At 42.5% G+C, this 17,655-nt stretch overlaps 1 protein-coding gene and 1 long non-coding RNA gene across 2 annotated transcripts in view; one reads left to right on the plus strand and one right to left on the minus strand.

The window, feature by feature from the left end:
• NXPH2 (neurexophilin 2) overlaps nucleotides 1-15,824 on the plus strand; it is a 32,779-nt gene extending 16,955 nt beyond the window's left edge. The window contains exon 4 of the mRNA XM_042877973.1: nucleotides 13,930-15,824. Within this exon, the coding sequence (XP_042733907.1) occupies nucleotides 13,930-14,673 (744 nt within the window). The 3' untranslated portion in view covers nucleotides 14,674-15,824. The remainder of the gene's footprint in view (nucleotides 1-13,929) is intronic.
• Nucleotides 3,780-4,127, minus strand: LOC122183686. The gene is made up of 3 exons (XR_006180334.1): nucleotides 4,106-4,127; nucleotides 3,934-4,013; nucleotides 3,780-3,809 (listed from the first exon to the last, which is right to left on the minus strand). It is a non-coding gene; the product is annotated as an uncharacterized LOC122183686 (long non-coding RNA).
• Nucleotides 15,825-17,655: the final 1,831 nt, after the last annotated feature.

Consider the following 17,655-nt stretch of genomic DNA (forward strand, 5'->3'; position numbering starts at 1 on the left):
AGCAACAAATTGAAGCATGTTATTTGGCACCTCAGGGAAAAAAACATCCCCTTCCAAGCATTGGTCAGCAACAAAGAGCACATCCAAATTGTTCAGATTTTTCGATCCATTTTCTGATATCAGAATTTTGGCTGAAATTCAGCCAAGATGTAAGCAGTCAAACACAAGCCACAAACACCTTATCTGCACTTATGAGTATCGCCCTTTGCTGAGTGGAAGGCCATCTGCCAAGATTTTCCTTTCTAGAGCATTATTTGGAAATATAAATTCTCAGTGTAGCGAAAGTGCACTTGAGCACTTGTTCTCTGAATGCAAGTGACAGCAACCTGGGTACCGCTGCAAACAGACAGTCCTGCTCTCCTTGCTGTGGGACAGGTAGGCAGCAAGGAGCTGCTATGCCTCAGATGGGAGCGGGGAGGTTGTCTGCCTCCACCTCAACCAAGAGGAATGTGGAAAACAGATGTATTTACAAATTTCTGATCCCAAACCCCTTTTGTCCTTCCCTCTGCAGGCAGACAGGACAAAGCAGCCGTTCCTGAAAGGGTTCATTACTGCTAGCCAGCACTTCATAGAGATCAAGACTTATAACATTATTTGATGTAGCACAGTTTACTGACCTGATCATGGAGACTCGAAGATTTGTAAAGTCACGTTTTTATTACTGGTTCAGTCATGCACATACATATTTATAGACTTCAAAAAAATCTTTGTAATTGATCAACTAAGGCAGCACATTCAATTTTAATACAGGGGATTACTCGCAGTCCCTGTAGAACCACCTTTTGTATGCAGTAGAAGCTATTTAAAATATTTACAAGAGTTGCTTTTTTGGCTGTCTTATGCTTATTACCATCTTTGGTCTAGGCAGCAGTTACAGTTAGGTTTCTTTCCTTCTTTCATCTCCATAATCTGTATGAAAAGATGCATTAAAAACAAGTAGTAACACATGCCTCTGTACTACTTACACATCATCAGATGTACCTAGTGCTCATCAGATCTCATTTCATATCCTCCCTAAGAAGCTGTCCTTCCCAGCTCTGGTTTGTTCAGTTTTCAAGCATTAACAAGCAGCATGAATAATCTCAGTCCCAAACCCATTCATAAATTTTGGTAAGGCTTTGCATACGGATTCAGAATATAATGAGAAAGGCTTTATTTCATATTAAACCCTTTTATGCAGGAATTGAACTAAGCAGTGACCTGTAAGGCTTGTTTGTAGTTATGGATTCTGGAAAGCAAATTGGAAGCAAATTCATTATCTGTCCAAGAGATCAAGACTACGATTAACTGGAAAAGAAAAATCCCCAAGGAAATTTAAACACTGATTTACAGAAGAGGCACTTGGTTACTATGATGGTCAAGACCAGGATCAGTGAAGAGAATGGCAAGAATTTTAAACACAGAATCATGGATAACGCAGACATCATCTAAACTTTTTGGAGAAGGAAAAAAAAAATGCTGCTGAGTGAAGTAACCAAAGTCAACAGAGCCAAGATTGCTCACTGAATGTGTATCCAAACTGAATTCATATTCAGGCCTGCTGAGGTTCTGCAGTCAAAGGTTTGGGAAACAGCCTATATAGAAACATTGATTTTTAGAACACAGATATCCACTGAAATATGCATTCTTATTTGCATTATTCATGGCAAAACAGGGAAAACTTTTTAAGGTTATGCGTTTTTATAGCCTTTCTTCAAAACACCCTTAGTATGCATATGAAGAGAATGCTTCCTGCTGACTTGTTTCTAGGATTGTGCATTTTCTAGTCCATACATTTTAGATGCACGTGCCTTGAAAACACTGTGCTAGAATCCCATCTCCCCCAGCCCTACTCTGCCAGTGGGGGTTTTATCTGCCTTTTCTACTTGCTTCACCAACTGCAAGCACCCTGCCAGCATTGTTCTTTTATTCAACCTGGAAATGTTGTTCTGCCTATGCTAATTGAAATACAATTGCAATACTAATTGCATCCTGTGATGAGGCCAAATTAATGTTTGGGGTTACATGCACAGTAATTTACAGTAAAACAAAGATTGAAAGCTGTAAAGACGCACCAATGTATTCCCTTCCTGTTTGAAACAGATAGATATACATGGAGTAAATAGGCTTGAACTTACATTTTTATATGCAAATGCAGCAGTTTGTATTAGCGCCTGTTGTAGTAAAACGTAACATCTGATATAAGCTGTCCTTTTTTTTAGATCCTTTTTGTGCTCTGACAGTGCATGCACAAAGATCCTGGACATTCAGCCCCTCTGTAAATCACTCAGCAGCAATGAGCCACACACACACCAAGGCATTCTTCCATTCAAACTGGGTATCAACCTCAGCTGTTCTCTGTTTTGGGAGCACGAATTGGTTACTTCCAGGCACAGGGCAGATGACAAAACCACTTCTAGTTAAACCCCATTAAAAAAAAAATAAATCACATGGCAACCTGGCTTTCACATTTGGGCCACACCATTTTTTAAGTGTCTCAAAACATCCATTTCCTTTTGCAATTAACTTTTCGTGCACTTGCAGCGATCTTGAATGGGAGCAATTCTTCGTTTTCAAAATTAATCCAGAAAGTTGAGTTGTTAGATCGATCAATAGCTAAAGAAAAAAGCTCATGGAAAACATCTCTGTTTTAGGAAGGTTCTCATTTAGAAAGGATTTGACCAACTAATCCCTAACTGTTCCCCAAGTCTTCAAAGCACAAACAATTTCAGACTGAAAGGAATTCTGTATTTCCTTTTCTTAGGGACACAAAAGACGGCTGACTAAGTTAAAAGGGGTTAACACTGGCTTTAAACAGGACCTTATAATGCAAGTTGGTATTTCTATCCCACTGTGTGGAGCACAGTGGCTGCAGGCAGGGCTGACTGCTGACGGCCAATGGGCAATATTATTTCACCTTCAGACTTAATAAAGAGGCAGCGTCAGTCCATGATTTTCTCATCTTTAGGAGAGTAATTCATTTAGGAAAGCAGCATGCATGCCTGTGTGTAGGCAGCAATAAAACATCTGGAAGCGCCCTCGTGCACTACCTCATGCTAAGTGGTTCCAAAAGGGAAAAGATTTTAATTTAATTTGCAGAACCCCCATGATCTCTCACATACCGGGGCTATGCCCACAGCCAGGAGCTCAAACCAGAGACCTCTACAGCCTGAAGACAGCAGTGGATCTGCCACCCAGCATGGCTTAGAGCCTCCTGGCATCCAGGCATCCCCATCCTGCTGTGGGAAGCTAGAGCCAGGAGAGCACCTGGTTTGCAGTCTTCAACAGGACATTTCTTCCCTAACATGTCTGAGAGTTAAGCACCCTCTGATAAGAGCCACACAACAACTATGAATGCCACACAACAGTGAATGCTGAAATCAAGTTCAGAAACTTTGATTTTTGGAGCTCTGCCCTCACTATGGTTGTCTCCCATGGAAAGCAGCAGAGTTAGCAAGCACACAGTACCTTGATGGAGCTTATAAGAGACCAACTTAGTACGTGGTCTGATAGTGATAGGACGGGGGGAAATGGCTTTAAACTAAAAACAGGAGATTTAGATGAGATGTTAGGAAAATTCCTTACTCAGAGGGCAGTGAGGCCCTGCTCTGCTGCCCAGAGCTGTGTTCCCCATCCCTGAAGTCTCTTGAAGCCAGGTTGGATGGGCCCCAGGCAGCCTGAGCTGCTGGGGGGTGGGGGGGAAGGGAAAACCAGCCCATGACAGGGGGTAGAACTGGATGATCTCTAGGGTCCCTTCCAACCCAAGCCATTCTGTGATGGACTCTTCATTATCTCCATCACTTCAGTGACAGCTTGTTAGGAAATCCAGCCTGCAGCGAAGCAACAGAAAAATCGTATGCCTTATTTAAATAACAGTGTTCATTGCCCATTAAAATGTAACTTCTTGCTTTAAAATAGGATTAATTAAAATGTACAAGAATGCAATTCAGTTACATTTTATGCTTCAGCCCAGCACACGCTTTTCATAACTCATTCCCAGAAGTAATATTCATGGCAGCACAGCGTTCTCAGCCCTGCCATTAAAAGCACAAATGAATATAAAACCTGTTCTTTTCAAAAACTTGGCTCCAGTATTGCCATTGTTAGGCTTTTCATAACGCATTACTTTGGCCATTACTGTTTTGCGAGATAATTGTATCAGCGATCTAACTTTTGACTGTATCCAGAGTGGCTGAAAATAGTTTGCTGCAGCACCTTTGTCTTTTAAAGGCCATTTGGGACTTGTTATTTTAATCCTTGCACAGCCTGATTTATCACTTCAAACATCTGTCAGCTGCGCTTTGTCTTGAAATTGATAGTGATAGTGTTACTGATTTTTCAACAGCAGCTGTTGGAGGTTCATTAGTTAGGCTCTCAAAGGGAGTAGATAACTGTAATATTTTTCTTTGTTAATCATCTCTTACGCACTGTTATAATGCAGGATTTGAAATCTGCTAGAAATCAGCTCCCCGTTTCTGAGTTGTGTGGAGCATCCTTTTATTCCTTTAATCTGTCTAGATTATTAAAACTCTTCCTCATAATGCAGTAAAACATTTGAATCTGGCACATGAGTGGCGAGATAGAAAAATCACTATTTCCTGCATCATGCTCAGCACAGAGGAGGTCAGTCGGGTTTCAGAGTTCTCATCCAAAAATAAATCGACTCCAAAGAGGAGATTAAGGGCTGTTCTGTAATTGATTTTTAATTTAAAATTTATAAGGCATACAAAACCTAGGTGACAACTTGAGTAAAATCAGGTTGCTTTCTAACAGGCACAGCACTTTTCAACTTATGCACTTCCTGCACTACATAACACAGTCTTACTAGGTGACTATGACTCTTGAAACACTTCCCCCAAGCATCCTTATACACCCACCTCTATCCAGGTGCTTTGGAATCTCCTCCTTCTGGGGACTGGAGCATCTGTAGGCTCTCCTGCAGCTGAGAACATAACAGCGCTACTGCTGGTTCAACAAGCAGCACTCATCAACACATAATTACAGTTTGAAATCAGTATCTTAATGAACTGATCTCAACAAAAGTAAGGAGAAATCTCCCAGGCATAAAGAAATCAGCATGAGAAAGAATTATTAACTGTAAAGTTCAACAGATGACCAGTCAGCAGGTGCTGCATTGGCAAAGGGAGCTGTTGGAGTATTCCCATTTTAGTTTGGTGTAAGAGAAACCTTTTGTAGTTTTAGTCCTGTGAGCTGTTGAGCAGCATCTGCAGGTGTGGTGGTGGAGATTGGAAGCACCTGGGAAACCTTACAGGCTTACCAGGTGAAAGAGATGCCTTCTAAAAACACCTACGCATTGGTTGGGACTCTTAACTTCATCCTAAAGCATAACTCTCTGTCCTGTAAGCTGATACCTGTGTCCAAGGCACTACGAGAAGCTCAAGAACAGAATAGACTGCAAGAGTACAGCTGGGATTTTAAGCTGCTGTGTTTCTCCAGCACCAGTGGTGCTTTCTTCTTAACACTGGCCAGATGCCTTGGTGTACTGCGTGTCAGTCATGTAGTCAGGCCAGTTCAGAGAGGCGGCTGTGTAGGGGCAAGAGGCTGGCAGCAGCTGCTGGAAGATGCCTGCCTGAAGAAAGATCCCTGGCACACGTGGGGATGGACAGAACACAGCCCACTGAGGCTGAAACCTGCATGTCTAGGTCACCTTTCATCTTCTCTCTTCCCCTTACCAGGATTAGAGACTCTTCTTGAAGAAAGCGTGCTTTGATTTTTGAAGTCAAATTTTCAGCTTTTAGCCATCTAACTTCAGAAGTTCCTCAGAAGCCCCATCTGGTGAGATTATCCCATTAGTATCTCAGGGACTTGATGACCTTTTTGCTTGATTTGCTGAAGGACAGTTCAGCTCTAACACGGTTGAGGCCACTGCCAAGTAGGTCAGGTAGCTCAGAACCACACCACAGCGTTTCCTTTTTTGTCCTGGGATCAGCCACACGTTCTTGATCCTTTCACATATCTACATATGTATATATCTTAACTAAGATTTGTATATCTTAATGAAACTGAATTAGGTATTTGGTACAGCACTGCTTTTCAAATCATTCATTTAATGTCCCTCATTGCTATTTTTTCCTCTACCCTTCAAAAAGAGCTGGATGCCTCCCAAATGCCAAAATCTACTTAGAAATACCAATATATATATCTAATTAATGTCAGACAAAATTATGAGCCTTCTTTTAGAATCATAGAAGCACAAGGTTGGAAAGGACTTACAAGACCATCTAGTCCAACTGTCCTCCTATCACCATCACTACCCACTAAACCATATCTGATAGCACCCCATCCAGATGCCTCTTGAACTCCAGATGCCTTTTCCTACAGATAAATAAGGTACCTGTTGTTTTTTTTTTTATTCTCAAAAACCTCTATTTTAACCTTATGGGAAAAAAAACCCACAGAGAACAACACGAATTCTTCAACAGCAGAATTTGTGCTCATTTGTTGAAAAGAAGAAATTCTCAGAACAAGTTTTCTGTTGTTTCAGCAAAAAAAAAAAAAAAGTACATCAATGCAATACACACATATCATTTAAATGCCTGCTGGGCCATTTCTCCAACTGAGGCTGGAGGGAACACTTAAGCTAAAACCACTGGTAGGCTAGTGAGAAAAAATGGCAAATACTTTCCCCACGTAACTTTTAGGAAAAGGAATTAATTGTAGGCTTCAAATTGTAGGCTTCAAATTGTAGGCTTCTGATTTTCAATCTTTGCTTCTGCTTCTTTCTCCTTGTGAATTCGTTTCCTTACTGAAGTGCTGTTTTAAGTAAAATATAGTTTTGCTGCCTCACAAAAAGTGGAAAATTTTAAAGCGATTTTTTTCTCTGTAGAACACGACACTGAAGTTGGAGTAACTGTTTTGTTGAAAAATATGCAATGGAATCATAGCCTGAATTGGAAGTGCTCCCAGTACGGCCATTTGTTTTAGACTGATATGTTTGTCAGTAGGTTATTTGAATGTTGGCTTATATTCTTATTAAAGACTTCTACCTGTTACTTTCTCCAGCTTTCAGGTGTACATAGGTATACAGAGATTTTTTTTCTCTCAAATCTTGGGAGGAAAAACAGCAAAGCACATTTAGGTAGTGCTCAGTGAACCAGCTTCATTCAATCCCTTTATTTCTGCAGCAAGAATGAAAAAGGGACTTGCCATATTATAGAGGGGGAAGGTAGCACTGAGTCTGCACATTTGCTTTTATGTTTCCAGTGTCTGTTTTCTGCTTTACCTTCTGTGACAGTCTGAAACTCCTGAAGGGCAAATAGCTAAGAAGTTAAGGAATGCTTCGGGCTCCCATTACTGCTGTGTCTTCTGCAGGTGTTTAAGTTTTTCTTGGCATCGGTTGACTTTCAGAGAACGATATGTCAGAAAATCCAAACGTTGACAATTAAAACATGGATACACAGTTTGATTCTCCCATTTCTCCTTTCTCTCTGACACTTCACGCAAGGTGCTGGGATATTTGGAGGACGTCACATCACATCACACCAGCGCAGCGCTGCAGTGACCAGCTGCTTTGTAGGATTCAATTCCAATCAGAAAAGTTAACAGGCTGCACAGTTTGATCATGAAGGCTTGTTTTTTCTGCTGAAGCAGTTTGTCAGTTTGGTGTTAACTACAGGAGACAGGGCACAGTTGTTAAAGCAATCCAATTATATTCGCTACTGAACAGGGGATTTCTGGGCCCCTTTCCTGGGTGAAAGAAAGTGACCATAGCTGCACGAGTCTTTAAAACTTACTGCATTGCAACCCCTTGACGTGGCCCTGGGTGTCACAGAGCAGAGCTCAATGCTGTCCCTCCACACCATGAGGTGCTGCACCACCACGAGGGCTTTACTCAGCAACACTGCTCTGGCCCAATGAACCCAGGGACCTCAGCTTCTCACCCACCTTGCCCTCTAGACCTTCCCCACCTTCACAGCCTTCCTCTGGACTCTCTCTGACAGTTTCACATCCCACTCTGTGCATACACCCAGGGCTGCCCTTTCCCAGGTGCAGCGTCTGGTGAAGAAACCCCTGGTGCAGTCAGATAAGGAGCCTTGTTGCAGCTTCCCTTCATCTCAAGCGAAGTTGTTCTTATGCTTTCCTTACAACCAAAGTAAAATACAAAAGGCAGTTGCATTTCCTTGGAGCTCTCGTTACTTTCTCAGTATTAGAGCCACATTCCCTGCTATTGGGACGAGAAGAATCAGAGTAAAATCTTACACCTGACCAGACATGAAATGTCTTCAATTCAGTGCAAGCAAATCCTTGTCTCTCAGTGCAGGCTGACTGACCTGCACAATCTGTTTCCTCAAGGGAAATATTAAGTTTCCCCACAGATTTTTTGGAGTAAAGGGACCAATGATCAAAGTTTTCCAAGCAAAAACCTGAGTATGAGTTTGGGCTGCTGAAGATCTGGGTATCCTGAGAGATTTTTCTGTGTGACAACCCAGGGTGTTAAGTCAAAGTTTTCATTCCTCTCAAAAGCTGCAGTGGTAAAAGAGTCAAGCCCCAATTGCAGCACTTATGCTTATAACATCCTGCAAAATAAGGCTGTGATGAGACAGAACAAACGCATCCCTTTCATGTAGTCCTGCTAAAAGAAGAGATTGCTTAATTCCTAAATTCCTTGAAGCATTCCTGACAGCAGTCACATCTGCTGCTATAAAACCTATCACGGTCTCAGCCTTTGGGAAAAACGTGTTTAATAATCAGCAAAGTTCAAACTCAGCTTGTTGTGATGAATTATTAGAACCCGTCATCATTTTCTTGCAAAAAAAAAGGCCATAATGGAACACAATTTTATGTTTTTTCCATTTAATTCATGACAGTCTGAGTTTTTATTAATCTTTCTGGGCTCTGGTGTAAGATGCTGAAAAAGCTAATATGAGATCATTGTATCTGGTTAATGCGTGTGCTTTGCAAAATTGATAAGGCCCGTCAAGACATAAATTATTTAAAATTTGATAAATGTGTTGAAATCATTGAATTTTCAAACAGATAAAGCAGAGCTGTTTCTCTTCCTTCTCTCCCCCCTATTCAAAGTGAGGTTTCTGTGAAGCTGCTCAGTGATCCTGCGTTATTGTTGCAGGGAGATGCTGAAACTAGCGGGAGGAAGCCGAAGTGGTCAGCATCCTATGCAGCTGTGACAGTGGCATGATTCTGAACCCTTGTGATGCAGCGTCAGGGCTGGGAGCAGTGGAGAGCTCAAAGTCTGCTGGAACTCTCCAGGATGAGTTTTCCTCACTGGTGAAACCCGGGACATTGCTGTGTTCCACCTCCCTCCTACCACCCCTTCCTCTTCCTCTGCAGGATAAACACTCACTGCTACACCAGCCAGTGACCAAGTAGGAACTTGAGCTCTGCTTATCCCAACAGACCTATTTATTTCAGCTAATTGCTGACAGTTTTTAAATGATTCCTGGCAGGGGTGAAGCTATAGAAACGATTGCTGGTGAGTGATGACCTGGATAAAATCCCCAAGGCATTGAGAAAATTAACTCTTGCATGGCTACTCTTCCATTTAGTGCTTTGCCCACGGAGAAAGGTGTGGGAGCAAATTCCAGATGAAGGAGTGTGAGTTTAACTGTGCAAATACAGAAACACAGCCTTTGCTAGCACCAGCATCTCTTCCACACGGGCTGATTTCTCAAAAATGGTTCACGAGAACAATATTTAATCCCAAGCCTCACTTCCATGATCAGAATCATAGAATCATAGAATGGCCTGGGTTGTAAAGGACCACGATGCTCATCTAGTTTTAACTCCCCTGCTATGTGCAGGTCACCAACCGCCAGACCAGGCTGCCCAGAGCCACATCCATCCTAGCCTTGAATGCCTCCAGGGCTGGGGCATCCACAGCCTCCTTGGGCAACCAGTTCCAGTGCCTCACCACCCTCTGTGTGAAAGAAATCATTCTTGGATGAGAATGGTCTTTGAAGAGCAATCACAATTGGTCAGAGAAGTGCACAGAAAGGACCAATGGTTTGAAGTTTATAATCACAGTGTTATGCTTTGGTTTGAACTGTTTTTGTATTTAGTGTACCAAAATGCAAGAGCAAGGTGCAACATGGATTCTGTACATCTCAATGGGTCCAGATAGTGGCCCTTAAAGGGAAATATCATAGTCTAACAGAAATTTTGGGGTAACTGGGTGACACTTTACAGCCTCCATAATACAGAAAATAGATTAGATTATTTCCTCTGCTTGAAAATTGATGGTTTGGAGGGAATGGGAAAATGCAGGTGCAGCAGAGGAGAACTACAGCAATAGCCATCTATTTAAATGTATATACTCACTTCCCTAGGCTAGTATTTTTTTCAAAAACCCTACCAGCAATATTTTCCACTATAGAGAAGCATTATTGTGAAATGGGAAGATGCTGAGGAAGCCATTTTTCCAGCATGCGCTGCATTCTTTTAATACAGATTTTTTTTATTTCCCGGAAATTGCTAACCAAAGTGAATCAAGTGGGCATGTGCCCAACCTTGCTAATAGCAAGAAGCTGTCATCGAGTGAAGGGCCTTTGCAATGCATAGAAGAAAATGATGTGTTAAGCGTTCGAATCTGTCATTGCAAGAAGCTTTATTTCAAATAGAGCAACTTCTGCACGTGCACAGAAATAAGGTTTTACGTTCAAAAGGTACAAATATTATTCACATTTCTGAACAATGCACCTTCATTCCTGTTCCTGCACTAAGCACTGAGCAGAAGCAGGCTCTTTTCTATTAGCCATCAATTACTGAACGTGTGCAAAACGACACATGTACTGTTGGATGCTTGCAAAGTCCTCCTTCGTGCAACTGATTGTGCTGACAGCTCAGCCCCGTCCCTACAACCAAATGAGTGAAACAAGGCAGCAGCAGGGCAGAGTCAAGAAACAAGGCTGCACAAGTCTGGAGTCCTACAGTCTGCAATCTGCTTGAGAAAGGAGGAAATACTGCTCATTTTAAGTAAGGCACAAATTGTAGCTGTGTTTATTTGATGCTGTACATGCCTTAAACAGGAATAGTGCATCGTCATGATTCAACATCTGAACCATCGTGTGTTCATGTATGATGAAAGCTATTTAATTGCCACCATGTCACCTCAGCTGAAGCAGCTTGTTTGCTGTGAGCATGCCAGCTGCTCATGCACTGTAACACACACGTAATTAAAACTGGTTTAGCATGGTACCACTCTGCAATTCCACCGTTTGAAATAATTTTGCCCTAATACCTCACTGATGTGACAAACCTAGCCTGTCTGAGCATGCATCACTGCTTCCCATCCTGCAGCCTCTCTGAACCTCATAGCACATTTTTCTTCTTTTTATATCAGAGCCTGCTGCAAAAAAGCACTTGAGAAAGCAATGCTCTGCTATCTCATTTGGAGTGAGAGCCCCCAGAAGAGACATACATTGAGCATTACCAGTAGCACATGACTCGGTGCCCTGTAGCTCTCTTTGTAAAAGGAAGGAGAGAAAAGCCAAAGAGCCATAGCGCGGCTTTCAGTAAGTGCTGCAAAAGAAAAGTAGCCCAGGAGGACAAATGTGATGTTCCTGTGCCCTTGCCAAAGGACAGGCACAGCTGAGTGCAGAAACAAGTGAAGTTAGAACCGCCTGTGTGCTGAACAGCTCTGATTCCATGTATTTCTCCTACAGATTTCTAGCTGCTCCTAGCTCAGTTACTAGCAGTGACACCGACTACAGGTGCCCACATCTTCGCTTGGCGATGAGCATTTCGTGCAGGAGGCCATTTAGCATGCAGACACTGGGAAACGTTTTATCAGCTCTACCAGGGCCCCGTCTCTGCTGGAATTTGGAAGTGCAGCAGTACAGCTTCTCTTAGAGCTCTGAGAGACCTCTGGTTGGGTTGGGGTGAAGGACAGGTGAGTGTGTGCCTCAGCTCCTGCTGCTCTGAACCCAGCTCTGGCTGCAGCTGGGAGCTCACCCAGGCCAGCTGCTACAGCTTCACCCAGCTGATTTTGAGCATGTGGACTGGCTTAGAAGTGGCTGAAGACCCATGCATAATCATGACACTGCTTCACTGAGAACTTTCCATCACCGTGACAGTTTCCCTCGGCATCATTATGACAGCTATCTGTGCTGGTGCAGATAAGCATCTGTCACTGCTTCCATTAGGATCTCCTATTTTCCCGAGTTCATAGCTCAGCCATAAAAAACATTGTGTGGTGGCAGAAACTTGACATACAAGGTCTCAGGCTGAGAGTGATCATTGGTGCCTTTTTTCTCCCTCTGTAATCTGAAGAAGAAAATAGTTCGCTTATGTAAGACACACCTAACCCCAAAGTATGGATCCAGCCACAGATTTATTTAGCGATGGCTGCCTCGCAATACACAAGTAAGGTAAAGCCTATCTCAAGTTCTGCTTTAGGGAAGATAGGAAGAATATGTGTTAAGCTGGGTTCAGGCTTCTGGTTGGTAGAAATCAGGAAAGGACCAGTGGTTTTGGAGTTCCAGGTAATTAGATGAAAAAAATTGAAGATTATAGAAAATAATTGAAGATGGTAAAGTACTAAGAGCTACGGGTACCTTTGGTATCATAGCAGGGGAACAGCAAGCCCAGCATTACTTCTAACATTTTCTCTTGTGAGGCAAGCAGCACTGTATTCCATTCCACAAAGTCAGCATTACCCAGCAAGCAAAAAGGATGGCATTCACTCCCTGTTTTGGCTGCTTTAAGCCACCTTCCACCCCATAATTGGTGCTGTGGTTGCCTACTGATCAGTGAAAACTGCATCCCGGTGCTAGCAATACTAAGAATCTACCATACAGACCCTGGCCCTGCAGGAGCAGAGGTGTAATACCAGCAGCATTTTGCCAGGAGGAAGAGGAGGGAGTATTTCACTGGGCAATGGACCTGGTACAGCACTGCTCTTTCCCTCTTGATCTTCTTTACATTTTACTCATGCGTGTGTTTATGTGCTGGTTAATGATGAATAGAGCAGCTGAAAATCTTTTCTTTGTACTTGAAGATTCTGGCATAAGCTTGAAGGGAACAAACAGAACTAACAGGCAAACATGTTTTACAAAACTCGTGTTCAGGATTTCAAGGATGTGTAAAGAAAGGTCAACGTTCATTTCTAGCCTGCAGAAACACAGATTCTACTTCTGACCTCTTCAGAGCATGCTCTTGTTCTGTATTTTCAACAGGGCTCCACTCTCAGAGTGAAGAGGAAGGCTGTAAGCAGGCAGTATGCCTGTGCATTAAATTGGACATCTGATACTTACTAAGACAAACCTTTTTGAAAGCTAACATCTTTCTGTTGATTCTGGATGTAGTAACATGCTTCCTGATTGCAAACTGTTTTGCATTAGACTTAGCTTGGCCTGGTCACACTTCTGAAAAATGGTAAGTTGTGTTGCTTAGCTCTTCTTGCAGGCTTGGCCTTGCCATACGCAGGCAGTTTAGCACCTACCTCCAGCACACCAAAAACCATGATTACTTTCAGAATTTGCTAGAAACTTGGGCAAGAACAAAAATACAAATGTAGAGTAAGCAATTTTGGTACAGACAGATAACAGAATTTTAAGCCTAAAGCATTTGTTCAGTTAAGTAAGGAGAATAACAAAGAAGAGTGGAAAAGTTCTGCTATTCTCTTTTCACTCTGCCTTTTAGCGGAGGTACGGCTTTGCTGTTTCCAGTTTTCTTGCATCCTCAGGCACGTTTTTATCTAACATAACTGTGAGAAAAACATGCTTCCTTGCTTGATGCGTGACGGTCCTCGACCCATCCAAAGATTTATGCATTTTTTCTGCTGGATGGCTCCTAGTGAGTGTTTTGCATCTTCTGTAAGCTATTGAATAAAATCTTTGAGATTTCACAGGGCTGCAGAAGTTACTCATTACTGTAGTCCACTGGAGTGATACAAAAGCGAATATTAATGGCTCCTGTAGTAGCTTGACATTTTCTTTTCACAGTTCATACAGTTCTTTTTCTGTTTTGGAACAGGTATTTTGTGATGGTAATCAAGTCGTACAAGCTACAGATGTGCTGGACTGGGAAGACAAGGATGCTGCAGAGACATTAGTGGACAACGTGGTCCACTCCAGGATCATCAACCCGCTACGTCTGTTTGTTAAGCCATCCCCAGTACTGAAACATGGCCAGGTGTCCTACTCAGACAGCATAGAAAACTTTTGGGATTGGTTGTCCAACATCACGGAGGTTCAGGAATCTCTCGCACGAACTAAACGCAGACCTATAGTAAAAACGGGGAAATTCAAGAAGATGTTTGGATGGGGTGACTTCCACTCTAACATCAAAACTGTTAAACTCAATCTCCTGATCACAGGGAAAATCGTCGATCACGGCAACGGCACCTTCAGTGTTTATTTCCGACATAACTCCACAGGTCTGGGAAACGTTTCTGTGAGCCTGGTGCCACCTTCCAAGGTGGTCGAATTCGAGTCGTCTCCACAGTCAACTTTGGAGACCAAGGAATCCAAGTCCTTCAATTGCCGCATCGAGTACGAAAAAACAGATCGCGCTAAAAAAACTGCCTTGTGCAACTTCGACCCCTCAAAGATCTGCTATCAAGAGCAGACCCAAAGCCATGTCTCCTGGTTGTGTTCTAAACCATTCAAAGTTATCTGCATTTACATCGCCTTTTACAGCGTAGATTACAAACTGGTGCAAAAGGTCTGTCCCGATTATAATTACCATAGCGAGACTCCGTACTTGTCCTCTGGCTGACACAGCCCTGACTGACTGTACAGATCCAGCACCAGTCATAAAAGTAAGCATCTCCATTAACCTTCTGGAAAGGAATATGTTTTTCCTATCAGGTTCAAAAGTCTTTAAGAACCGTAGCTGTGTTTGTGCTGTATCGTAACTAATCAAACTGTTTACGTAACGATCATTTTCATTTGAGACCATTGCATTTTAGTATTCTCATCGTTCATAAGGGAGCTACTAGGCAGACATGATTAAAAAAAAAAATCAAAGCAAATTATGTCCATAATGAGCATCGATCTTGAAAATCAGTTTTTTAAAGTACACTCCAAGGCAGAGAGGTTATCTTTCACTTGAATTGGACAACACTTAGCAGGAAATGATTCTCTTTCTCATTGGGAACCTTAGGAGATGACGATATAAAGAGCAGGTTATAAAGATGACTCTCAGCTGCTTCCATAGAAAATCCAAACGAACAGCTCTCCCACTAATTTCATAAAGTATCGAGTCCAAATATGAAAAGAAAGCATTATTTCTAAGGGAGAGGAGGAAGGAAGGAAAGGATTTCTATGAGCTGTGGTTGTTGTATGTATTCATCAAAGTGAAGAGTGAGTAGTACTTCCTTCAGACTTCTTGTCCATAAATATGCAATGATGTAATTAGATATTGATGAGCTTTAGTTTATTAGACCCACCAGGTGTGCAGGTTTGGTGTACATTTCCTCCTTCTATTGTCACCAGTGGTTCTGACCATCCCCAAGCATTCACACATGCACCAGTACTCGTTTCACAGTGACTGAGCATATGTACCCTGGAAAAAGATAATCTCTGTTTAGGTCTGCAAACGGTGCCAGCTTCCACGGGAGGGAAGTGACTGTCTTGCTTCTTAGGCCTCAGCACCATGTTGTGGCAAGGAGAATCCATCAGCAGGAGGAGGAAATTTTCTGCTTAATGGCACCCAGTTGTCTTTCTTAGTACTCCATATTTAAGATCAATATATTAAGCAATGAAAAATAAAGAGGACAACACAGATCTATGCACCTTCACCTCATAGAGCAGATTCCAAACAATTGCTGTTGGTGTAAAGTACTCACTTGGGCCAACACACCCACATGGAACCACGTTGCTCTGTCACGGTTGAGTGTGACAGCCCAGGGTCTGGCTGTGGTTTGGTTCTGCGTTCTGTGGTTTGGTTAGCTCCAGCAGTGCAGCTTCAAGCACAAATTCCTTGCCATTTCTTTGGGTGTTGATTTACCACTGCTGTCAGTCTGCTGTCACAGCCCCATATCACAGGTCCTGTGGAAGAAGCTAGCTGAGGGAGTGCTTCTGTTGCCTGTAGTCAAACTAACATGCAGGGAGCAAGAAGTCGAACGTGGCTTAAATGAAGTACTGCTAAAATAATCAGTTCGAGTGCCCTGTACACCCCAACAGCTCAGAAGGACTCACTCATGAGATCAATTCCCATTTCATTGATAAAATCTCATAGGAAAAATTACTGTTAAAATATGAAAGTAACGATTAATTTGTTTCTTCTTCAGGTGACCAAACTAAACGTGTGGTTTTGTTTCGCCAAGAACCTAACTGCTTTGCTTTCCTTCTTCTCATACAGAGTCCCTCCTGTTCTAAATAATGTTTTTCAGTTTGTCTCTTACTGTCGATTCCTACAAGGTGTTCTACTTTGTATTCTGTATAGCGTGTCCTTGTTCCAGCTGTATATAAGCTCGGATTTATTGCTATGAGTTCAGTGTCTGGTGCTTTTGTAACTTAGCTGTAAGCCATGATTTTATTGCCATGTATTTTTACTCAGCACTGTAGGCAATTGAAAGAAAACCCTACATGCTATTTATTGTAGAGTATGTGGAAACCATGTATGTATATACACTTGAATATGTGTACATATACAGAATATATGTGTACATGTATTTGTATGTAAATAAAGAGAGTTTGCTAAATCTGTCACTCACTCGCAGCATATTTGGTTGTGTTTTTTCTCCCAGTTTTGTTTGGTGGCTTTATGGGGACAAAAATAAATGACAAAACACTCCCACAACATATTGCTGAATATTTGTGCCAAGTGCCATTTGTTCTTCTGTGAGGTATTTTAAGTCTGCAGTACAGTGGGCAAAATAAGTTCAGTAGCATTCATGAGGGTCAAGGAAAGAAGTGCATGCGTTGCTCAACACAGTCATGAGCTGCTTCAGCAAATGCCCCCGAGCAGGCCACTGAAAGTAGAAGAGCTGTGCTAAACGAGAGGTGCTATGGAGCCTCAGGGTCTGCATTACAGCAGCCCAAACATCTTCCTGTGGAGGAGACTGCCTGCATGGAGCTCTGGCCCTCAGCAGCAGCATCTCACCACTTTTTGGGTGCTGTGCATGGTGTTCCAACCACCTCCTCCCTAAGCTTTGGCACAAGATGACAGTTGTGACAGCTATGCCAGAAAACTCACTGTGAACCACTGCATTTTTTCCAGTCAATGCATTAAAAATCAGGTTAAAAGCATCACGGTACACTTTTTCGAACCAATTTTGAGAAACTGACTGCAAGAAAAGACTTGTGATCTGATTGCAGTCAAAACCAGGGGAAAAAGAAACCGCTTCAACCTAGCAGGTTCAGCACAACGTGCACCAATGAACCTAACAGTATGGCTTTGCACGTATTTAAATACTGATTTGCATTGATATAAAGTCCTTGGTAAGTGTGCCTGTTCCTGTTCTCCCCATCACTTGGATATACATCGCTAAAGCTAGCAGCGGCAGGCAAATGATGATATGCACCGGAGTCAGGCGGCTCTTTTTCCTTCAGGCAGTACATCGTACATAAATGCAGGAACGGCAGCCATTTGGTGTTTTATTTTTAATCACTTCAATGGATGTGGAAACCCCTGAACGATTCTGATGTGGCTGGAAACGCTCTCACAGCAACGAGGCGAAGGCGTTGGGTGCAAATCAGCCTCCCGTGCTGCCCTTTCTCCCCCGTCAATCACGTGTAATTCAAGGACATTAGA

The sequence above is a fragment of the Lagopus leucura genome, unplaced genomic scaffold (genome assembly GCF_019238085.1).
Source record: "Lagopus leucura isolate 7727_CA_CO unplaced genomic scaffold, USGS_WTPT01 Super-Scaffold_100019, whole genome shotgun sequence".
NCBI classification, from domain to species: Eukaryota; Metazoa; Chordata; class Aves; order Galliformes; family Phasianidae; genus Lagopus; species Lagopus leucura.